The following is a 24,598-nucleotide window of genomic DNA, read 5'->3' on the forward strand; positions in this document are numbered from 1 at the left end:
TATGCCCCCTTGTATTACCCATTTCTGCCCTAGGAAAAGGTCCCTGGCTGTCCACTTAAACAATGCCTCTTCTCATCTTGTACACCTCTATGAAGTCACCTCTCAGCCTCATACGCTCCCTAGAGAAAAGCCACAGCTTGCTCAATCTATCTTCATAGGACACTTTCTAATCCAGCCAGCATCCTCTGCACCCTCTCTGAAGATTCCCCATGAAGACTTTGACGGAGTGGATGAAGAGAGAACGTTTCTACTAGCGGGGAAGAACAGAACCAAAGGTAATCAGTGCCAGTGCGGAAAATTCCTCCCCCCAGGGAGCAGCGAGAACACAGACCTCAGTCCCACGGTGGAGGTGAATAGTGACAATGCATTAATCCTGTCCCAACTGATTCATGTTAGTCTAACACACTAGATCCTCTGCCACATAACGCCCAGAGAAGCACCAGTAATACCTGGACATAGTTATCTCGGTCGTTCTGGGCCGAACACATCAATGCAATCACGAAGAAGGCAGATTGAGCTCCTCGTTAGGAATTTGAGGAGAATTGGTACGTCACCAATGACTCTGATAAATTTCTACAAATGCACCCCAGAGATCATTCTAACATCACCGTCTGGTACGGAGGGGCCACTGCACAGGATCAGGAAAAGCTGTAGCAGGATGTAGACTTACCCAGCTCAATCACGGGCACAACCCTCATCTCCATCAAGGGCATTTACAACAAAATGATGTGTCAGAAAGGCAGCAACTATCATTAAGGACCCCATCACCCAGGACCTGCCTTCTTTTCATGATGACCTTTGGGACGGAAGTCCAGGAGCAAAGCTGTACACTCAGTGCTTCCTCCTCTCCACCATTAGATTCCTGAATGGTCCATGAACACTACCTCAATATTTTTTCACTTTTTTAAATATATATTCTTATTGCAATTTATAATATACAGAGGATTTTTAAGACCATAAGACATAGGAGCAAAATTAGGCCATTCAGCCCATCAGGTCTGCACTGCCAATCCATCATGGCTGATCCCAGATCCCACTCAACCCCATACACCTGCCTTCTCGCCACATCCCCTGATGCCCTGACTGATCAGGAGATGATTAACTTCCACCTTAAATATATGCATGGACTTGGCCTCCACCGCAGTCTGTGGCAGAGCATTCCACAGATTTACTACTCTCTGGCTAAAATATTCCTCCTTACTTCTGTTCTAAAGGGTCGCCCCTCAATTTTGAGGCTGTGCCCTCTAGTTCTGGGTACCCCCACCATAGGAAACATCCTCTCCACATTCACCTGATCTAGTCTTTTCAACATTTGGTAAGTTTCTTCTAAACTCCAATGAGTACAGGCCCAAAGCTGCCAAATGCTTTACATATGTTAACCCCTTCTTTCCCAAAATCATCCTTGTGAACCTCCTCTGGACTCTCTCCAATGACAACACATCCTTCCTGAGATATGGAGCCCAAAACTGCTGACAATACTCTAAGTGTGGCCTGACTAGTGTCTCATAAAGCCTCAGCATTATCTCCTGACCCCTGAGGAATACCACTAGTCACTGGCAGCCAAACAGAAAAAGCCCCTTTTATTTCAACTCACAGCGCTCTCTGCCAGTTAGCCATTCCTCTATGCAACTTCTGAAAATCAAAGTAAATGGCATCCATTGCCTCTCCTTTGTTCATCCTGCTGGTTACTTCCTTGAAGAATTCCAGCAGATTTGTCAGGCAAGATTTCCCTTTACAGAAACCATGTTGTCCTAGACTTATTTTATCATTAGTCTCCAGCTACCCCAAAATTTCATCCTTAATAACAGACTCCAACACTTTCCCAGCCACCGAGGTTGTTAGGCTAACTGGCCTATAATTTCCTTTCTTTTGCCTTCCTCCCTGCTTAAAGAGCGGAGTGACATTTGCAATCTTCCAGGCCTCCGGGACCATGCCAGAATCAAGTGATTCTTGAAAGATCATGACCAATGCATCCATTATCTCTTTCGCAACCTCTCTCAGGACTCTGGGGTGTAGTCCATCTGGCCCAGGTGACTTATCCACCTTAAGACCTTTCAGTTTGTCTCGCACTTTTTCCTTTGTAATTGCAATGGCACTCACTCCTGCTCCCTGATACTCACGGACCTCTGGCATACAGCTGGTGTCTCCCACAGCAAAGTACCCATTATGTTCATCTACCTTTTCTTTGTCCCCCATTACTTCCTCAGTAGCATCATTTTCTAGTGGTTTAATATCAACACTGATCTCCCTTTTATGCTAAAAAAATATTTTATTATCCTGCTTTATATTATTGCCCTCATATTTAATCTTTTCCCTTCTTATAGCTTTTTAGTTGCCTTTTGTTGGATTTGAAAATCTTCCTAATCATTCAACTTCTCAAACACTTTTGCTATCTTATATGCCCTTTTCTTGGTTTTTATATAGTCTTCAACTTCCCTTGTCAAACACAATTGCCTATCTCTGCCATTTTGAACTTCTTCCTCTATGGGCATATCCATCCTGCACATTGTGAACTATTTCCAGAAACTTCAGCCATCTCTGCTCTGCTGCCATCCCCACCAATATCCTCCTCCAATCCACCTGGGCAAGCTCCTCCCTCAAGCCTCTGTAATTCCCTTTATTCTGTTGTGATACTGATACATATGACTTAAGTTTTTTCCCTCTCAGATCGCAGTATGAATTCTATCTCATTATAATCACTGTCTCCTATGGGTTCCTTTACATTAAGCTCTCTTATAAGATCTGGGTTATCACACAACACCCAATCTAAGATAGCCTTTCCCCGAGTAGGCTCAAACACAAGCTGCTCTAAAAAGCCATCTGACAGGCATTCAACAAATTCCCTCCCTTGTGATCCGACACCAACCTGATTTTCCCAATCCCTTTGCATATTAAGAAGAAGAATATCTTTATTGTCATTGTTGTGGAGCAATGAAACACAGTTTAGCAGCTCAACATTTTGCAGCATGACAAAGAATATATACATAAAATAAACTCTAAAACCTCAGGGGTGCAGTCCAAAATTAATAATATATGGATGGGGGGGGGGGTAGGACTATTGCACACCTGCCATTCCTGAAAGTGTGATTGCATTTAGCTGCCGCTGTCTTAGGAGGGGGGCAGGAGAAGGGAAGGGGGTGTTATACATTTCACTGCTTGTGGGTAGAAGCTGTTAAGGAGCCTCTTTGTTTTCGTCCTTAATGCTCTGTATCTCTTCCCAGAAGGTAGAGGGGAAAACAGGTGATGTCCAGGATCAGTGGGATCCTTTGAAATACAAGCAGCCTTCTTTTGAAGTCTGCCAGTATAAATGTCTCTGAGGGAGGGTAATGTTGTGCCAATAACCCGCTCTGCTACCCTCACCACCCGCTGCAAGTCCCCAGTTACAATTGTGACATAACCCTTATTACATGCCCTTTCCAATCTCGACCCCACATCTTGGCTACTATTGGGAGGCATATATATGATTCCCATAATGGTCTTTTGACTCTTACCATTTCTTAACTCCACCCACAAAGATTCAACATCCCCTGGCCCGATGTCACCTCTTTCTAAAGATGCAATTCTTCAGCTACACATCCACTACTGCCAATTCCCGTTAATTGGGTTAGTCATTTACTTGGGAATACTTCTAAAGAACAAAAACTAAATTGATGGGATTCCTTTGGTTTATTTGGGACACTCTGCTGCTTGACTGGGACACAGATTGTTGCCGAACAGTTTCTAACTAGTGTCAGTCGCGTGCACTTGCGTGCCTGTTAAACACCACACCATGCTTTGAGTGATCAGTTTTTAAATAGCGTTCGTTGTGTGTGTGTGTGTGTGTGTGTGTGTGTGTGCAAAAAGCTGATAGTTGGCGAAAAATAAGCAGTAAAGCAATTCGGAACAGCTTTGCTGACAGCGGTTTCAAACGTTCAGGCTTGGAAATGCCAGAGACAGCCAGGAGTGAAAATGAAATCATTTCATTTCTTTAATATGTTAGGAATTATGAAAAATTTGAAGGTATCATCTATCATCTTAAATGTTACAATGAAAATGAAGATTTTGAGGATGTGATCTAAAAGGCAGTCCATCAACTGTACTCGGTGTATGAGCTAATTTTGTTCATTTACAGCCAATCAAAAGAATTCCTGTTGATAACTAGTACACAGTTTTGTAGTACTGTAGAGGTATTGGTAAGGTTCTAATTTGTTCTAACTTGTTAACAGATAAGGGAGAAGTGAAAAGCTGGTCATGCTGGTGGTTAGGCGATGAAGACAGAGGTGGATCTGGATAGCAGCACTGGTTGGGCTGAAAAGCCTCTCACTGTGCCATCAGCACTGTGAATAAGTGTCTGGTGCGGGAAGCAAAGTCACACTGGAGCCTGGAAATTGAGATTGAAGGAGGGGTAGGGTGCAGCACCCACCTGGAAAGGTTCTCGATTCTGATGCCATACTTTGTCTCCGTTTCCTTGATGCCCAGCTTGATGCTAAACTCTTTGTCCACGAGCAGAACGAAGGTGACAGCTCCCGAATCCGGTCTCATGTAGAGAACGAAGGAATCCTTCACCGCCAGCCACCTGCGGGCAAAGGAGATCACTCACAGTGGACTTCCAAACAACAGTGGTGTTCGTTCGCTCCCTCACCTTGGTCCCTTTACCCTTCACCTCCGGGACTTCCACCTCCATGACTGAAAAGTTGTTTTCAGATCCATCCATAAGACCACAAGTCACAGGAGCAGAATTAGGCCAGCCTGCCCAGCGAGTCTGCTCTGCCACTCCATCATGGCAGATTTATTTATATTTATTATTTATTCCCGCTGCCGTTCATTAGAAGTTTGTAGGTTCTCCTCATGACCGCATGGGTTTCTCCCAGGTGCTCTGATTTCCTCCCACAGTCCACGACTAGTTGGCTAATTGGGTGGCCTGGTCTTGTTCGATTGGAAGGGCCTGTCATCATGCTGTATCTCTAAAATAAAATCAATAAAACATTTCCTTTCAACCTCATTCCCCTCCCTTCTCCCCATAACCTTTGGCACACTGACTAATGAAGAAACTATCAACCTGTGCGTCACCCACTATAGACAATATCCTCCTCACATCCACTCTATCCAGGCCTTTCAATATTCAATAGGCTGTAAAGAGATTCCCCACTCATGCATCTGAACTCCAGTACGTAGAGGCCCCAGAGTCATCAAACTCAATGTTGGAATGGTGGAACAGACTCAATGGGCCAAATGGCCTGATTCTGCTCCCATGTCTTACGGAATGAATTCAGCTGCCTGGGCCCTGAGCTCTGGATCTTCCTCCCTAACACTCCTCAATTTATCTCCTTCTTCAGTTCACCAGGCTCCCAAGCTCAGGAATTCCACCCCTTCCCCCCAACACTCTTTCTCTCACAGGATAAGGGTTACACTTGCAAAATATAGATTAGGCCATTTTGGTCAAAGCTGATTTATTACCCCTCTCAACCCCAATCTCCTGCTGTCTCCCCACAATTTTTGATGCCCTGACTAATCAAGAATCTACCATACTCCACTTTAAATATACCCAATGACCTGGCCTTCACAGTCCTCACTGAATTTTTAGAGGGCTTGATGCAAGGAGAACGTCCTCCCTGGCGATGGAATCTAAGACTAGAGTCTGAGAATAAGGACTTCAACACAAGAGATTCTACAAAAGGTGGATATCATGAGCAAGCCACACAAAATGCTGGAGGAACTCAGTAAGTCAGGCAGCATCTATGGAGAGGAACAAACAGCTGACGATTCGGGCAAAGACCTTTCATGTGGACTAGAAGGGAAGGGGCAGAAATTTTTACTGATGAGATGGAGAAGCTCTACCACCTTCCTTTGTAGTTGAGACCTGTAATTTATTCCTTTAATACCGTTTTTGGAATTTTGATTCCATTCTTGGTCTGGGAAGGGTTGTGGGGTCTTCCCGTATGGAGGCTGTACACCCAGTGGCCGCTTTGTTGTGTACACCAGCTTGGTAATGCAAATATCGAATCAGCCAATCATATGGCAACAACTCAATGCATAAAAGCATGCTGACATGGTCAAGAGGTTCAGTTGTTGACAGACTAAATATTAAAATGGAAAAGAAATATGATTTAAGTGACTTTGACCACTGGTGCCAGATGGGGTAGTTTGAGCATCTCAGAAACTGCTGACCTCCTGGGATTTTCATGCACAACATCTTTAGAGTTCACAGAGAATGGTATGAAAAACAAAAAAACATCCAATGAGTGGCAGTTCTGCAGGTGAAAACAGCTCGTTAATGCGAGAGGTCAGAGGATTAAGCTGACAGGAAGGTGACAGTAACTGAAATAACTGCGGGTGGCCACATCGCTGGATGCACAACATGTCAAATGTTGAAGCAGATGGGCTACAGCTAAGAAAAAGAATAAACGTTCAACATTTTGGGTCGGGATGCATCATTCAGGGCCCAGAACATCGATGATTATTCCTCTCCAACGTGTGTTACTGTGGATTTCCGGTACCTGTAGACTCTCTTGTGTTCATAGACCATAAACATAATGCTCAGAGGCCACTTTGTTAGGAACAGGAGGTACCTGATAAAGTGGCCGCTCAGTGTAAGCCGATGTTGTGGAAGATCAGCATGGACTTTGACAAACGGGGAGGGGAAGGTGGAAGGGGCTGAATGGCCTACTCCTACCTCCAGTTCTGTCCTGCTTCTGGAAGTTTCTGTGAGGCTGCCCCTTTGAACAAGATTCAAGTCAATTGCTCTACGTCCCTGGCTGGGTTTCAGCCTTGCATGTGTGGTAGTTGTGGCAAGGCGAGAGTTAAAATAATGTCCAGCCAGGAAAGGTTTCATCACCGTCTGTTTTGGAGAGGCCACTGCACAGGATCAGAAAAAGCTGCAGAAAGTTGTAAACGGCCACTTTGTTAGGAACAGGAAGTATCTAATAAAGTGGCCGCTCAGTGTAAGCCGACGGTGTGGAAGATCAGCATGGACTTTGATGAACGGGGGAAAGGGAAGGGGAAGGTGGAAGGGGCCGAATGGCCTACTCCTACCTCCAGTTCTGTCCTGCTTCTGGAAGTTTCTGTGAGGCTGCCCCTTTGAACAAGATTCAAGTCACTTGCTCTACGTCCCTGGCTGGGTTTCAGCCTTGCATGTGTGGAAGTTGTGGCAAGGCAAGAGTTAAAATAGTGTCCAGACAGGAAAGGTTTCATCACCGTCTGGTCTGGAGGGGCCACTGCACAGGATCGGAGAAAGCTGCAGAAAGCTGTAAACTCAGCCAGCTCCGCCACGGGCACCAGCCTCCCCAGCATCGAGGACACCTTCAAAAGGCGATAACTCAAAAAGGCAGCATCCATCATTAAGGAAACCCACCACCCAGGACATGCCCTCTTCCCACTGCTACCATCAGGAGCCTGAAGACACACACCCAGCATTTCAGGAACAGCTTCGTTCCCTCCGCCATCTGGTTTCTGAATGGACAATGAACCCATGGACACCACCTCACTATTTTTCCCTCTCTTTTTGCTCTACTTATTCAATTTTTATATCTATTTCTTACTGTAATTGTAGATTTTTATTATGTATTCCGCTGTACTGCTGCCACAAAACAATAAATTTCATGACATAGTGTATGCCGTGATATTAAACCTGATTCTAATTCTGATTTTGAAACGAATAGCTTCCCTTTGCACAGCAGGGAATTGCAGCTATTTGGCATGCAGAGACAAGATTTGGATGCTTGGAAGGGAGCACAGCACACACCAATTACTTTACTAACTTCGAAGTACCATCGGTTGTCAGCTTGTAGGTTGTCAACCTGTACTGTGAATGGTGACTGACTTTGCAGCTAGGGAATTCAAACATACACAGTTTATCACACATTCAGTATCCGTAACTGCTAGTCAATTCTGCATAGAGTCATAGAACACAACAACACAGAAACAGGCCTTTCAGTCGATCTAGTCCATGCTGAACTATTATGCTGTCTTGTCCTATCAACCTGCACCCAGACGTAGCCCCCACAACTCTGCCATCCACGTTTCTAAAGTTCTGTAAAATGTTGAAATGGAACCCACATCCACCGCTTCCACCGCCAGCTCATTGCGCACTCTCACCACCCTCTGAGTGAAGAAGTTCCCCCTAATGTTGTCCTAAAATATTTCACCTTTCACCCTGAACCCACAACTTCTAGTTCTAATCTCACCCAACCTCAGTGGAAAAAGCCTGTTTGCATTTACCCGATCTATATGCCTCATAATTTTGTACACATCTATCAAATCTCCCCTCGTTCTCCTACATTCCAGGAACTCACGTCCCAACCTATTCAATCTTTCCCTATAACTCAGGGCCTCGAGTTATATAAAAATGGCATTTCTTCATTAGATTCGAGATAGTTTAATGTCATTTCCAGTACACACGTATAAAGGAGAATGAAATAATTGTTACTCCAGATCTGATGCAGCACAAAATCAAACACAATAAGATACAGAACACAGTAGTAATGAAAAAAACACAATAAATATAAATACTTAAGATAGTTTATATACACAGATTGATTGTATGTCCATAAGGTGACGTTAGACACAGGAGTGTCTGTACATAGGGTGACTGACAGGAAATGATAAAGTAGTGGTGGTTGGGGGTGTGGAGGGGTGGGTTAGTGGGTGGAGGTGTTGATCAGCCTCACTGCTTGGGGAAAGGAACTGTTTTTGAGTCTGGTGGTCCTGGTATGGATGCTACGTAGCCTCCTCCCTGATGGGAGTGGGACAGACAGTCCTGAGTCGGTGGGATCCTTCATGACATGGTGACAGCAGCCAAGCTGTTCTCCGTGAGCACAAATAAACTGTTCTTCAGGAAAGAGTCTGAGCTGGCAGTCTAGTTAATCAGTGACATCATGTGCCTGAGGTGTTTAATGAAGCAGTGGGAGACCGTGGCCAAGAGCGTCAGCTGGGGATCGCACTAACACGATTATCGTTCCTACACAACACAACCTGGGGAAGACAGACTTCCAGTTCAGAATCAGAATCGGGTTTATTATCACCGGCATGTGACGTGAAATTTGTTAACTTAGCAGCAGCAGTTCACTGCATTAGATAACACAGAAGAAAAAAAACCAAAATAAAATGATAATAAATAAATAAATCAGTCAATTAAAATATACGTATATTGAATAGATTGAAAGTGGATAAAACACAGAGAAGTCCGTTCACCTACCTCTTGGACCAGCGGTAACACACCTGATTCCTCCCGCAACAGTTGAGGCCGGGGATTCTGTGACCCCCAGAACGCTTCATCACAAAACCTTCCCTGCAAAAAGAGGAATTCTGATCAACCTCTCTCTGTGGCTGGTGTTGCCACGCAGAACGTGGAAGGGTACAGTAGAGTGTAGGCCTCTCCACCCCTGGACATTCTCTCCTCTGTCCCCTCCTGTCAGGAAAAAGAATCAAACCACAGAGCCATCACCACCAGACTCAAAGACACCCTCAGTCTCACTTACATCAGACTCTTTCGCAGACTTCTCGAAGAACCTAGCCCCTGGTGTTGTGCTGACTTTTCAACCCACCCCAACCAGGGGCATCATTTTAAGGTGATTGGAGGAAAGTATAAGGGGATGTCAGAGACTTTGTTTTACACAGTGGTGGGTGTGCCAGGGTGATGGTAGAGGCAGATACATTAGGGACGTTTAAGAAACTCGTAGATAGGCACGTGGATGATGGGAAAATGGGGGAGGGAAGGGTTAGATTGATCTTCTTAAGCCAATGACACCTACTGGAGCAAAGGTCACCAGCCAAAGTTCACCAGAGCCCTGTGTCCTGGGCCAATAGAAGGTTGATTGGCCCTGTGGTTTCTGCTTTCCCACACAACTTCAACCACCTTCTCGGTGAAGTTCCTTCCCCTCCCAGTGATGAGTGTTTCTGTAGGTCTGGGTTTTTACAGGATGGCGTTACTAACCCCATGCATATCCCTCCTCCTTTCACAGACGAGTGGAGTTGGTGTTTCTGTAGGTCTGGGTTTTTACAGGATGGTGTTACTAACCCCATGCATATCCCTCCTCCTTTCACAGACGGGTCGAGTTGGTGTTTCTGTAGGTCTGGTTTCTACAGGATGGGTTTGCTCACCCCTTGCACATCCCTCCTCCTTTTACAGACGGGTTTAGCAGAGTTAGATTGATCTTAGAACAGAGGGAAAGGTTGGCACAACATTGGGGCTGGGGAGCCTGAGCTGTGCTTTAATACTCCATATCCCATGGTTCCCTCCGCTCCCCCCAACTCTGTCCCCATATCCTGGTCACCCCCAGAACTGCCTCTGCCATTTCTCCTCTCCCTCCAGCAAGTTCGGTCATCAGCTGCCCAAACCCAGTGTCCTCTGAGTAATAACCCCCCCACCCCCCCCCAACCCCATCAGAGAGCTTTAACTTTCCTCCTGGGCCAGATTATTTCAGATAGGAGCCCACTGGTTTGGAGTCACATAGATACCGGAGCTGGGAAGGAAAGCAGATCCCATTACTGGTAGATATTGGAGCAATGCCTCATATTGTGTCTGGGTAGCCTCCAACCTGATGCTATGAACAATGATTTCTCCAACGTCCGGTAATTTCCCCCACCCCTCCCCTTCCTTATTCTTCAATTTCCTACTCTGGCCCTTTATCTCTTCTCTTCTCCTCACCTGCCTATCACCTCCTCCTTTTTCCCTTTCTCCCATGGTCCACTCTCCTTCTCCAGCCCTTTCACCTCCCAGCTTTTTACTTCACGCCCCTCCCCACCTGCCCATCTTCCCCCTCACTTGGTCTCACCTATCATCAGCCAGTTGTCCTCATTCCCCCTCCCACCTTCTTATTCTGGCCTCTTCCCCCTCCCTTTCTAGTCCTGAAGAAAGGTCTTGGCCCAAAATGTCAACTGTTTATTCATTTCCATGGATGTTGTCTGGCCTGCTGAGTTCCTTCAGCATTTTGTGTTGCACTGGGGGGTGAGATAGGGTTTTACAAAAACCCAAAGGCACACTCACATACAGACTCATACCCGGGCTGGCGTTTTAACACCCAAACATGCTTCAGGAGGAGGTCAGCATGGAAAACAGATATAAGATTGCAAAACAACATATCAGGTTAAGGAAGGGAAGAACCATGCTCCCCACGACAAATTACTCGCTCAGTAACCAAACCCCTCTTCCACGACGAATTACTCGTCCAGTAACCAAAACCTTCCTACGACAAATTACTCATCCAGCAAGCAAACCCCTCCCCACGACAAATCACTAGTCCAATTTGCAAACCCCTCCCCCACGACAAATTACTAGTCCAATTTGCAAACCCCTCCCCACGACAAATCACTAGTCCAATTTGCAAACCCCTCCCCCACGACAAATTACTAGTCCAATTTGCAAACCCCTCCCCCACGACAAATTACTAGTCCAATTAGCAAACCCCTCCCCACAACAAATTACTAGTTCAGTTAGCAAACCCACCCCCATGACAAATTACTAATACAATTAGCAAACCCCTCCCCATGACAAATTACTAGTCCAGTAAACAAACCCCTCCCTCACCCTCTGGATTAATTAGTCCAGTAAACAAACCCCTCCCTCAATTTTTGGATTAACTAGTCCAGTAAACAAACCCCTTCCCTCACCCTCTGGATTAACGACCAGCAAGCAAACCCCTCCCTCAATTTTTGGATTAACTAGTCCAGTAACCAAACCCGTCTTCCACCGTCTGGATTAAACACAGCAGTAGTCAACGCCTTTCTCCCTCCCCACCCTTCAGCGCCAGTTTGAAAGGCATTCTGGAAGACAGCAGCGTCAACACATCAGAAAGGCTGGTACATGCACAAATGGGCTGAGTGGTCTCAATGTGTGCTATGAGACCCAGTGACATTGAGATGGACAGATTACCCCTAGAGCATGACAGAACAGTGGGTGGGGGGGTGGGAGGAATTACTAGTTCAGTTAACAAACCACTTACAGGCCCTTGGGTCCGAGGTGATGAATGAAAGAGAGCTGACTAACTCCAATGAACTCCATCTGCGGGAGAAACAAAGAAGGTCACTTGGATTTCTGGTGTGCTACGTGATGTCCCAATAGCCACACAAATCGGGGCAGGAAGAAAGGAAGAAAGGTCCCACACAGTAACAAAATAAACAGCCAGAAACCAGACTCTGTCAATCAAACTGGAGGATGTCGGCAAGAAACAAGACTCTGCAGATGCTGGAAATGCAGAGCAACTCAGCAGGGGCTACGGAGAGCAGTAAACAGTCAATGATGCGGCTCAGACCCTTCCTCAGCACTGGAAAGGAAGGGGGAGGGGGAGGTGCGAGGAGGGGAAGGGGAAGGTGCGAGGAGGGGAAGGGGAAGGTGCGAGGAGGGAAAGGGGAAGGTGCGAGGAGGGAAAGGGGAAGGTGCGAGGAGGGAAAGGGGAAGGTGCGAGGAGGGGAAGGGGAAGGTGCGAGGAGGCGAAGGGGAAGGTGCGAGGAGGGGAAGGGGGAAGGTGCAAGGAGGGGAAGGTGCGAGGAGGGGAAGAGGAAGGTGCGAGGAGGGGAAGGGGAAGGTGCGAGGAAGGGAAGGGGAAGGTGCGAGAAGAGGAAGGTGTGAGGAGGGGAAGGGGGAAGGTGCGAGGAGGGGAAGGTGCGAGGAGGGGAAGGGGAAGGTGCGAGGAGGGGAAGGGGGAAGGTGCGAGGAGGGGAAGGGGAAGGTGCGAGGAGGGGAAGGTGCGAGGAGGGGAAGGGAGAAGGTGCGAGGAGGGGAAGGTGCGAGGAGGGGAAGGGAAAGGTGCGAGGAGGGTAAGGGAAAGGTGCGAGGAGGGGAAGGGGGAAGGTGTGAGGAGGGGAAGGGGAAGGTGCGAGGAGGGGAAGGGGAAGGTGCGAGGAGGGGAAGGGGAAGGTGCGAGGAGGGGAAGGTGCGAGGAGGTGAAGGTGCGAGGAGGTGAAGGGGAAGGTGCGAGGAGGGGAAGGGGAAGGTGCGAGGAGGGGAAGGGGAAGGTGCAAGGAGGGGAAGGGGGAAGGTGCGAGGAGGGGAAGGGGAAGGTGCGAGGAGGGGAAGGTGCGAGGAGGGGAAGGTGCGAGGAGGGGAAGGTGCGAGGAGGGGAAGGGGAAGGTGCGAGGAGGGGAAGGTGCGAGGATGGGAAGGGGGAAGGTGCGAGGAGGGGAAGGGGAAGGTGCGAGGAGGGGAAGGGGAAGGTGCGAGGAGGGGAAGGTGCGAGGAGGGGAAGGGGGAAGGTGTGAGGAGGGGAAGGGGGAAGGTGCGAGGAGGGGAAGGGGAAGGTGCGAGGAGGGGAAGGGGACGGTGCGAGGAGGGGAAGGGGACGGTGCGAGGAGGGGAAGGGGACGGTGCGAGGAGGGGAAGGGGAAAGGTGCGAGGAGGGGAGGGGGGAAGGTGCGAGGAGGGGAAGGGGAAGGTGCGAGGAGGGGAAGGGGAAGGTGCGAGGAGGCGAAGGGGAAGGTGCGAGGAGGGGAAGGGGAAGATGCGAGGAGGGGAAGGGGAAGATGCGAGGAGGGGAAGGGGAAGGTGCGAGGAGGGGAAGGGGGAAGGTGCGAAGAGGGGAAGGTGCGAGGAGGGGAAGGGGAAGGTGCGAGGAGGGGAAGGGGAAGGTGCGAGGAGGGGAAGGGGAAGGTGCGAGGAGGGGAAGGTGCGAGGAGGGGAAGGGGGAAGGTGCGAGGAGGGGAAGGGGAAGGTGCGAGGAGGGGAAGGGGAAGGTGCGAGGAGGGAAAGGTGCGAGGAGGGGAAGGGGGAAGGTGCGAGGAGGGGAAGGGGAAGGTGCGAGGAGGGGAAGGGGAAGGTGCAAGGAGGGGAAGGGGGAAGGTGCGAGGAGGGGAAGGGGAAGGTGCGAGGAGGGGAAGGTGCGAGGAGGGGAAGGGGAAGGTGCGAGGAGGGGAAGGTGCGAGGATGGGAAGGGGGAAGGTGCGAGGAGGGGAAGGTGCGAGGAGGGGAAGGTGCGAGGAGGGGAAGGGGGAAGGTGCGAGGAGGGGAAGGGGGAAGGTGCGAGGAGGGGAAGGGGAAGGTGCGAGGAGGGGAAGGGGAAGGTGCGAGGAGAGGAAGGTGCGAGGAGGGGAAGGGGGAAGGTGCGAGGAGGGGAAGGTGCGAGGAGGGGAAGGGGGAAGGTGCGAGGAGGGGAAGGGGAAGGTGCGAGGAGGGGAAGGGGGAAGGTGCGAGGAGGGGAAGGGGAAGGTGCGAGGAGGGGAAGGGGAAGGTGCGAGGAGGGGAAGGGGAAGGTGCGAGGAGGGAAAGGTGCGAGGAGGGGAAGGGGAAGGTGCGAGGAGGTGAAGGTGCGAGGAGGTGAAGGGGAAGGTGCGAGGAGGGGAAGGTGCGAGGAGGGGAAGGGGAAGGTGCGAGGAGGGGAAGGGGAAGGTGCGAGGAGGGGAAGGGGAAGGTGCAAGGAGGGGAAGGGGGAAGGTGCGAGGAGGGGAAGGGGAAGGTGCGAGGAGGGGAAGGGGGAAGGTGCGAGGAGAGGAAGGTGCGAGGAGGGGAAGGGGAAGGTGGGAGGTGGGGAAGGGGGAAGGTGCGAGGAGGGGAAGGGGAAGGTGCGAGGAGGGGAAGGTGCGAGGAGGGGAAGGTGCGAGGATGGGAAGGGGGAAGGTGCGAGGAGGGGAAGGTGCGAGGAGGGGAAGGGGAAGGTGCGAGGAGGGGAAGGGGGAAGGTGCGAGGAGGGGAAGGGGGAAGGTGCGAGGAGGGGAAGGGGAAGGTGCGAGGAGGGGAAGGGGAAGGTGCGAGGAGGGGAAGGGGAAGGTGCGAGGAGGGGAAGGTGCGAGGAGGGGAAGGGGAAGGTGCGAGGAGGGGAAGGGGAAGGTGCGAGGAGGGGAAGGGGGAAGGTGCGAGGAGGGGAAGGGGAAGGTGCGAGGAGGGGAAGGGGGAAGTTGCGAGGAGGGGAAGGGGAAGGTGCGAGGAGGGGAAGGGGAAGGTGCGAGGAGGGGAAGGGGAAGGTGCGAGGAGGGGAAGGGGGAAGGTGCGAGGAGGGGAAGGTGCGAGGAGGGGAAGGGGAAGGTGCGAGGAGGGGAAGGGGGAAGGTGCGAGGAGGGGAAGGGGAAGGTGCGAGGAGGGGAAGGGGAAGGTGCGAGGAGGGGAAGGTGCGAGGAGGGGAAGGGGAAGGTGCGAGGAGGGGAAGGGGGAAGGTGCGAGGAGGGGAAGGGGGAAGGTGCGAGGAGGGGAAGGTGCAAGGAGGGGAAGGGGGAAGGTGCGAGGAGGGGAAGGGGACAAGCTGCCAGGAGGGTGGCTCGAGAGGAGAGGAGAGTGGAGAGAAAGGGAAGGATGGGCACCAGGAAGAGGCAATGGGCAAGTGAGGATTTCAAAGTAAGCTTCATTTCAAAGCATATATATGCCACCATACACTGCCCCGAGATACATTTTTAATTTTTTTAAACTTGTTTTTGTTGAGATACAGTGAGGCATAGGCCACACCGCCCAGCAATTCCCCCAAGTGAATACTCGTCTAATTATAGGGCAATTTACAATGACCAATTAACCTACCAACTGCTGCAGCTTTGGAATGTAGGAGGAAACCCATGAGGTCACTGGGAGAAAGTAGAAACTCCTTACAAGCAGTGGCAGGCATTGAACCTGGGTTTGTTTGTACTGTAAGGCATTAAGTTAACCACTAAGAAGCTGTTTCTTGTGGGTACAGTATTCACAGAGACACAAGAAACACAACAGAATTAATGGAAGACTGCACCTAGCAGAGTGGACAAACAATCAATGTGTGAAAAACAACGGTGCAAATACAAAAAGAAATACAATAATAATAATAATAAATAAGCAGTAAATATCGAGAACAACCGATGAAGAGACGTGATTAATAATCAATTTATATATTTTTTTTCTTGACTCAGTGTCAGACAAGCTGGATTGTGTTCATCAGCAGCTGCACTTGAGTGAAATGAGGAACTGCTACAGGCTTGATGTTGCATAAACGTGGCTCCAGGACAACATCCAAGCACTATCAATCTGCAGGCCATGACACTCAGAAACTTGGGCTAGATTTTGTTTTATATTTTTTTTGTAATTGTATGTTTTTTCTGCTGTTGTGATTATACGTATGTGCTATATGTTCCTTGTGCTGTGTGACTGTTGGTACTATGTTTCGCAAACCCGGCCCTTAAGGAACGCTGTTTTGTTTATCTGTGTGTGGATGAATGACAATTAAACTTGAACCTGAAGGACCTAAACTGTGACTGTCTATGAGCAAGGGGGCAGCCATTACTTGAGGGGAGGGTGCTAGACAGGTGCCCATTGAGAAGATCCCACTGTGGGATCCTCTCCACTTTCTAACTTTAACACCTTGGAGAGCAGATGGATCGCGGACGTGAGGAAAGAGCTCACCGTAGGGTGATAGTTTCGATACATGGGCATCTTCAGTAGCTTGGTCAGGTAATCCTCCAGCTGTTTCTGTGGGCACAAGAGAAGATTTGCAACTTCAAGTTCATGGTCATCGCCACACATACCCAGGGTATATATGCCATTAAAGTTAGCTTTTAGCAGCAGCAATCAAATAGATTAAAGGCATGACAAACAGATATTATACACAACTTTAGAGCATAGAACACTACAGGCCCTTCGGTTCTTAGTGTTGTGCAAAACATTTAACCTATTCCAAGACCAATGTAAAACTTCCCTGCTCCATAACCCCTGATTTTTCAATCGTCTGTGTTTCTTAAATGTCCCTGATATATCTCTTCTGCCCCCACCCCAGGCAGTGCAATCCATGCACCCACTATTCTCCATGGGGGAGGGGTTAACCAACCTCTGACATCCCCCCTACACTTTCTCCCAATCACCTTCAAATTATGTCCCCTTGTCTTACCCATTTCTACCCTGGGAAAGTGTCTGGCTGGGCACTCGAACCACATCTGCTGTCACTTTCTATACCTCTATCAGGTCACCTCTCACCTTCCTTCTCTCTAAATCCCATTTCACAATTAAAAATCAACAGGGCAACTTGATAAGCTTCCTCCACCCAGCTCCAGGGACGCAGGATCATAGAACATAGAACCGTACAGCACAGTACAGGACCATAAGACCATAAGACAAAGGAGCAGAAGTCGGCCATTTGGACCAATGAGCCTGCTCCGCCATTTTATCATGAGCTGATCCATTCTCCAGTTTAGTCCCACTCCCCTGCCTTCTCACCATAACCTTTGATACCCTGGCTACTCAGATATCTATCAATCTCTGTCTTAAATACACCCAATGAGTTGGCCTCCACTGCTGCCCGTGGCAACAAATTCCATAGATTCACCATCCTCTGGCTAAAAAAATTTCTTCGCATCTCTGTTCTGAAAGGGCGCCCTTCAATCCTAAAGTCATGCCCTCTCGTACTGGACTCCCCCATCATGGGAAACAACTTTGCCACATCCACTCTGTCCATGCCTTTCAACATTCAAAATGTTTCTATGAGGTCCCCCCTCATTCTTCTGAACTCCAAGGAATACAGTCCAAGAGCGGACAAACATTCCTCATATGTTAACCCTCTCATTCCCGGAATCATTCTGGCGAATCTTCTCTGTACCCTCTCCAACGTCAGCACATCCTTTCTTAAATAAAAAGCCCAATACTGCCCACAGTACTCCAAGTGAGATCTTACCAGCGCCTTATAGAGCCTCAACATCACATCCCTGCTCCTATACTCTATTCCTCTAGAAATGAATGCCAACATTGCATTCGCCTTCTTCACCACCGACTAAACCTGGAGGTTAACCTTAAGGGTATCCTGTAGGAGGACTCCCAAGTCCCGTTGCATCTCAGAACTTTGAATTCTCTCCTCATTTAAATAATACTCTGCCTGTTTATTTCTTCTGCCAAAGTGCATAACCATACACTTTCCAACATTGTATTTCATTTGCCACTTCTTTGCCCATTCTTCCAATCTATCTAAGTCTCTCTGCAGACTCTGTTTCCTCAGCACTACCGGCCCCTATTGATGATGATCTTTGTATCATCAGCAAACTTAGGCACAAAGCCATCTATTCCATAATCCAAATCGTCGAAGTACTATGTAAAAAGAAGCGGCCCCAACACAGACCCCTGTGGAACACCACTGGTAACCGGCAGCCAACCAGAATAGGATCCCTTTATTCCCACTCTCTGTTTCCTGCCAATCAGCCAACGCTCTATCCACGTATGTAACTTTCCAGTAATTCCATGGGCTCTTATCTTGTTAGCCTCATGTGTGGCACCTTGTCAAAGGCCTTCTGAAAATCCAAATATACAACATCCACTGCCTCTCCCTTGTGTAGCCTACTGGTAATTTCCTCAAAAAATTGTAATAGGTTTGTCAGGCAGGATTTTCCTTTAGGGAAACCATGCTGAGTTCTGCCTATCTTGTCATATGCCTCCAGGTACTCTGTAACCTCATCCTTGACAATCAACTCCAACAACTTCCCAACCACCGAAGTCAAGCTAGCAGGTCTATAATTTCCTTTTTGCTTCCTTGCCCCCTTCTTAAATAGCGGAGTGACATTTGTAATCTTCCAGTCCTCCGGAACCATGCCAGAATCTATCGACTTATGAAAGATCATTGCTAATGCCTCCACAATCTCCACAGCTACTTCCTTCAGAACACGAGGGTGCATTCCATCTGGTCCGGGAGATTTATCTACCCTTAGACTATTCAACTTCCTGAGTACTTTCTATCGTAATCGTGACTGTGTACACTTCTCTTCCCTGCCACCCTTGAGTGTCCGGTATACTGCTGATGTCTTCCTCAATGCAAAATACTTGTTCAGTTCTTCTGCCATCTCCTTATCTCTCATTACAATTTCTCCAGCATCATTTTCTATCGGTCCTATAGCTACTCTCACCTGTCTTTTACTCTTTATATACATGAAAAAGCTTTTAGTATCCTTTTTGATATTATTTGCTAGCTTCCTTTCATAGTTCATCTTTTCCCTCTTAATGACCTTCTTAGTTTCCTTTTGTAAGGTTTTAAAGACTTCCCAATCCTCTGTCTTCCCACTAATTTTTGCTTCCTTATATGCCCTCTCCTTTGCTTTAACTTTGGCTTTGACTTCTCTTGTCAACCACGGTTGCATCCTTTTTCCATTCGAAAATTTCTTCTTTTTTGGAATATACCTGTCTTGCACCTTCCTCACTTCTCGCATAAACTCCAGCCACTGCTGCTCCGCCGTCTTTCCCGCCAGTGTCCCTTTCCAGTCAACTTTGGCCAGTTCCTTTCTCATTTCACTGTAATTTCCTTTACTCCACTGAAATACCGACACATTGGATTTCGGCTTCTCTTTTTCTAATTTCACAGTGAACTCAATCATGTTATGATCACTGCCTCCTAAGGGTTCCTTCACCTCAATCTCTCCAATCACCTCCGGTTCATTACACAATACCCAATCCAGTACAGCCGATCCCCTAGTGGGCTCAACAACAAGCTGTTCTAAAAAGCCATCTCGCAGTCATTCTACAAATTCTCTCTCTTGAGATCCAGTGCCGACCTGATTTTTCCAACCTACTCGCATGTTAAAATCCCCCACAATTATCATAACACTGCCCTTCTGACAGGCCTTTTCTATTTCTATTTCATCAGTACTTCTGGGAAACATCTGTCTCAAATATCAAAATCCTTGTTCATCACATTCATAAAATTTTTCATAAGCCCCAGTTTTATATGAAGAGGAGGCAAAAATATCTTTGATGGGTCTACAAGTGGCTTATGTGCCACACTTTTCCGCCCTGGAGTTAACTGCTTACAGAGTGACCAATCCTTTTTATGTAATAAGATTCTTTCGTCAAGTCAAGTCACTTTTTATTGTCATTTCGACGAGTACACAGTAAAAATGAGACAGCATATTTCAGAACCATGGTGCTACATGAACAATACAAAAACTACACTGAACTACGTAAAACAACACAAAAACTACACTAGACTACAGACCTACCCAGGACTGCATAAAGTGCACAAAACAGTGCAGGCATTACAATAAATAATAAACAAGACAATAGGCACAGTAGAGGGCAGTAGGTTGGTGTCAGTCCAGGCTCTGGGTATCGAGGAGTCTAATGGCTTGGGGGAAGAAACTGTTACATAGTCTGGTCGTGAGAGCCCGAATGCTTCGGTGCCTTTTGCCAGATGGCAGGAGGGAGAAGAGTTCGTATGAGGGGTGTGTAGGGTCCTTCATAATACTGTTTGCTTTGCGGATGCAGCGTGTGGTGTAAATGTCTGTAATGGCGGGAAAAGAGACCCCAATGATCTTCTCAGCTGACCTCACTATCCGCTGCAGGGTCTTGCGATCCGAGATGGTGCAATTTCCAAACCAGGCAGTGATGCAGCTGCTCAGGATGCTCTCGATACATCCTCTGTAGAATGTGGTGAGGATGGGGGGGTGGGAGATGGACTTTTCTCAGCCTTCGCAGAAAGTAGAGACACTGCTGGGCTTTCTTTGCTACGGAGCTGGTATTGAGGGACCAGGTCAGATTGTCCGCCAGGTGAACTCCAAGAAATTTGGTGCTCTTAACGATCTCTGCGGAGGAGTCGTCGATGTTCAGTGGAGAGTGGTTGCTCCGTGTCCTCCTGAAGTCAACAACCATCTCTTTTGTTTTGTTCACATTCAGAGACAGGTTGGTGGCTCTGCACCAGTCCGTTAGCCGCTGCACCTCCTCTCTGTATGCTGACTCATCATTCTTGCTGATGAGACCCACCACGGTCACGTCATCGGCGAACTTGATGATGGGGTTCAAGCTGTGTGTTGCATGGTTGCCCCATTAGCAAATGAAACAACAGTACTTGGTGTATCCAAGCTGCATTCCTAGTAGCAGCCTTTCTAAAACCTGTCCTGCTATGCTGCATTTGCCTTGCCTAAGCCTGCCCAGGCATGCCTGGACAAGATAGAAAACTTTTCAGCTTTATTGTGGGCAACATTTTAATTGACTTGAATAATGAATTGGAATAACAAATATAGGCTTTCAAAAAAAATTGTGTGTGATAGGGATATTTCATGGTGATTTTCATGATTTGCAGCCTAAAATCCCTAAGATACACCCGAAAGTATTCAGGAAGCAAAATCTTTGTTGTCCAGTGTAATGAGATAAGTACAAGAGATTCTGCAGATGCTGGAAATCTAGAGCAACACACAAAATGCTGGAGGAACTCAGCAGGTCAGGCAGCATCTATGGAGGGGAATAAACAGTGAAAATTTCAGGTCGAGACTCTTTGTCAGGTCTGAAGTTATGTACAGTATTTCAGGAAGTTTGACCAGGGCAGGGTGTACACAGTAAATACCAGGGCCTTGGAGAGTGTTGTGGAACAAAGTCCTTGGCATGCAGGGACAGAGAGAATGGAACTCAGATACATAACTTTTAAAAGTTGGTGCAGGTGGAATGCTGGATGACAGAAAGGATCGTGAGATCTCGGAAAGCTGGCTGACGTTCTGGAGAGATGCAGAGGGTAAGGCTTAACCCTGTGTGGCTGGGAGTGGGTGCCCCGCCCTCGCTCAGCTCCAATAGCCCACACACTGGGGGGAGGGGGTGGATTCCAGTAACGTACCCGGCGGCTGGAGATTTGCTCTTCCCTTACGATGTGCTCCGAGCTGCGAGGTAATGACGGCATGTTCCGCGGCTCCCCTCGCTTTACCGTCTGCCTTCGTGCCGTGAAACTGTGGAGCAAGAAACCAGAAAGAAAAGCCTTTAGTAAAACATCCTCATAAACCACGTATTCCCAGAGCCCACAGATTCACCCCATCACTCAGTCTCCCCAATCAAAAAAATCCATTGCCAGAGCAAACAGATCTCCCCATCGCTAACATCCCCCACACCCATTAAATCCCCTCCCAGAGCCCACAGACCTTCCCATCATCAACATTCCTCACACCCATTAAATCCCCTCCCAGAGCCCACAGACCTTCCCATCATCAACATTCCTCACACCCATTAAATCCCCTCCCAGAGGCCACAGATTCTCCTCATTACTGACTCATCACACCGCTAAACACATTCTCACAGCCTACGGACACTCTCCCCGAGCACCAACTCTCCCAGTACCCACTGCATCCACCAACATCACCAAGTGTTCTCCACTGTAGTTCCCATCTTCACCACCCCTTCTCAGTCGAACCCCCTGTGGCACACACCACCTACAATGACAGTCACATTTACTCTCCAAAGCCACTGCAACAGAACTTCCTCCATCAACACCCCCTTCAAGCTCAAGTTTAATTGTCATTCATCCATTCAGATACCCCGGGCCCAGACGTAAATGCAATAACGACAAAAGTATGGCAGTGGCTCTACTTCCTTCAAAGTTTGCGAAGGTTTGCCTGATATTTAAATTATTGATAAACTCTGACTGGTGTGCGGTGCAGGGTATATTGACTAGTTGCATCGCAGTCTGGTATGGAAACATCAGTGTGTCACTGGTTTTTTATCATCAAGGACCCCCAACATCCAGGCCACGCTCTCTTCTCACTGCTGCCATCAGGAAAGGGGTACAGGAGCCTCACGACTCACACCGCCTGGTTAAGGAAGAGTTATTGCCCCTCACCCATCAGGCTCTTGAACCAGAGGGGACAACTTCACTCAACTTCACTTTCCCCAACACTAAACTGTTCCCACAACCTATGGACTCTCTGTTAAGGACTTTTCATCTCATGTTTTCAATATTTATTGCTTATTTATCAGTACTTGCTCAATCTGTTATCTTTTACATGTTGGTTTTTTGTCCATCTGTTGGGTGCAGTCTTTCATTAATTCTATTACGGTTCTTGGATCTGCCGCAAGAAATCACATCTCAGGGTTGTACGTAGTGACATATATGTACCTGGATAATAAATTTACTTTGAACTTTGAACATGAATACTGCCAAATGACACAGCGTATCTCTGAGGCCAAGGTGCAAATCAGAGAACCAAACCCCACACACAGCACCGTATAGTTACAACAGCAGGAAAACAGTCACACAAAAAAACCTCTGAGTGTCCTGTCCTGTCCTGTCCTGTAGATCGATGGTGCATGGAGTGTTCCCCCGAGAACAGCAAGGTTATTGGGACACAGAGAAACTCGGTCTCTGCTTCACGTTAGGCACAAAGTAATTCACTGCTCCTTCGTCACTCAACGCTGGAACTTCTTCCCTGGTGACACTTTTCACCACATCTACGGCAGTTCAGCATGAAAACTTGCCAGCACCTTTGCACGGATGATTAGGGAGCAACAATATCTGATGTTTCTACCTGTGACACTTTATCAATAATAGTATTTACATATCAAATGCTGGAGGAACTCAGCAGGTCAGGCAGTGTCACGAGGCCGTCGGCTGGTTGTGGTTGACCGTGGATGTTACGTCCCAACTGTCTACGTGATACACAAGCCAGGGCAGTACGATATGGAGCGCGAGGTGTTTCCCATGTAGCAAGCTCCCCCTCTCCAACCCAAAGGACCAGCAGAGACTGATCATTTGGTACCAGCAGCGTCACAGGAGTTGCCAGTCAGCAGTGAACTCAGTGAGGGGCTGCCTTAGGAACTCCAGGTGCAGATTTTTCTTCTGGTTGTGCTCCCGAAACCTTCCCCATGAGTGGGTATGGCCAGTTTCAGATCAGAGTTCTCCTTCTCCTAGGTGAACTGTCAGCCATGGCTGAGGAGCCCCATATACCCAGAGTTTATGCATGTCCCCCATTCCCTTCATAGTCACAGCTCAAACGATGCTGTTTTGTTCAGCTGCGTATATCTATATGTGCGAATCACAATTAAAATTGAACTTGAACTATCCAATACGTCAGAGTTTCATGCATGTACTTACACCAAAGTCATAGAGTAATATTGCTGAGAAACTGGCCCTTCAGCCCACAATCTCTATGCTAGACCATCAGGTATTCAACACACCAATACCATCTCATTTTCCACATATTTGCACCAACTCCTCCCGCACCCTCCCTCAGGATTCCACCTCTCACCAACACAGAGCGGCCAATAAATGTATTGACCTGGAGGAACTCAGCAAGTCTGATTTGTTGAGTTCCTCCAGTATTTTATGTGTGAGGCGTGTGCGTTAATGTGTTGCTCAAGATTTCTTGCATCTGCAGAACCTTGAGTTAATAATTGTACTTATGTGCATTGAGGTGTGTTCGGAGAAATCTGGGATGAATGCTAAACATGCCAGGGTGATTATCCATAATGAGGGAGAGATGCTGTCATCCTGATAACCATCTTACTCAACTTTACAGACTGAAAAACAGACCAACTGGTTCCTCAGCTTTGACTGGGCGTGAGCATCTGTGGAGTACAATTTAACTTCCCTATGTATTGAGTATGTTCACTTCCCTTCATCACTGAACTACACAGAAGAAAATTCAAATCCTAATAATAATTATTATTAATTCTGGCCAAGTGGTTAAGGCATTGGACTAGCGACTTGAAGGTCGTGAGTTCGAGCCCCAGCTGAGGGAACATGTTGTATCCTTGAGCAAGGCACTTAATCACACATTGCTCTGCGACGACACTGGTGCCAAGCTGTATGGGTCCTAATGCCCTTCCCTTGGACAACATTGGTGTCGTGGAGAGGGGAGACTTGCAGCATGGGCAACTGCTGGTCTTCCATACAACCTTGCCCAAGCCTGTGCCCTGGAGAGTGAAGACTTTCCAGGCGCAGATCCATGGTCTCGCAAGACTAACGGATGCCTTTACTTTACTCTGGCAACTGGGAAATGAGTGCGCTTGGGTTGCCTC

General features: G+C 48.1%; 1 protein-coding gene across 3 annotated transcripts in view; it reads right to left on the minus strand.

Moving 5' to 3' along the window:
* Nucleotides 1–24,598, minus strand: part of LOC134345106 (phospholipase D1-like) — a 265,323-nt gene that overhangs the window by 127,578 nt on the left and 113,147 nt on the right. For all 3 annotated transcript variants that reach the window (XM_063045276.1, XM_063045277.1, XM_063045275.1), the window contains exons 5-9: nt 21,429–21,537; nt 16,262–16,327; nt 11,919–11,977; nt 9,173–9,265; nt 4,403–4,555 (exon numbers count right to left, since the gene is read on the minus strand). In XM_063045276.1, the coding sequence (XP_062901346.1) occupies nt 4,403–4,555; nt 9,173–9,265; nt 11,919–11,977; nt 16,262–16,327; nt 21,429–21,537 (480 nt within the window). The remainder of the gene's footprint in view (nt 1–4,402; nt 4,556–9,172; nt 9,266–11,918; nt 11,978–16,261; nt 16,328–21,428; nt 21,538–24,598) is intronic.

The sequence above is a fragment of the Mobula hypostoma genome, chromosome 4 (assembly GCF_963921235.1).
Source record: "Mobula hypostoma chromosome 4, sMobHyp1.1, whole genome shotgun sequence".
NCBI lineage: Eukaryota > Metazoa > Chordata > Chondrichthyes > Myliobatiformes > Myliobatidae > Mobula > Mobula hypostoma.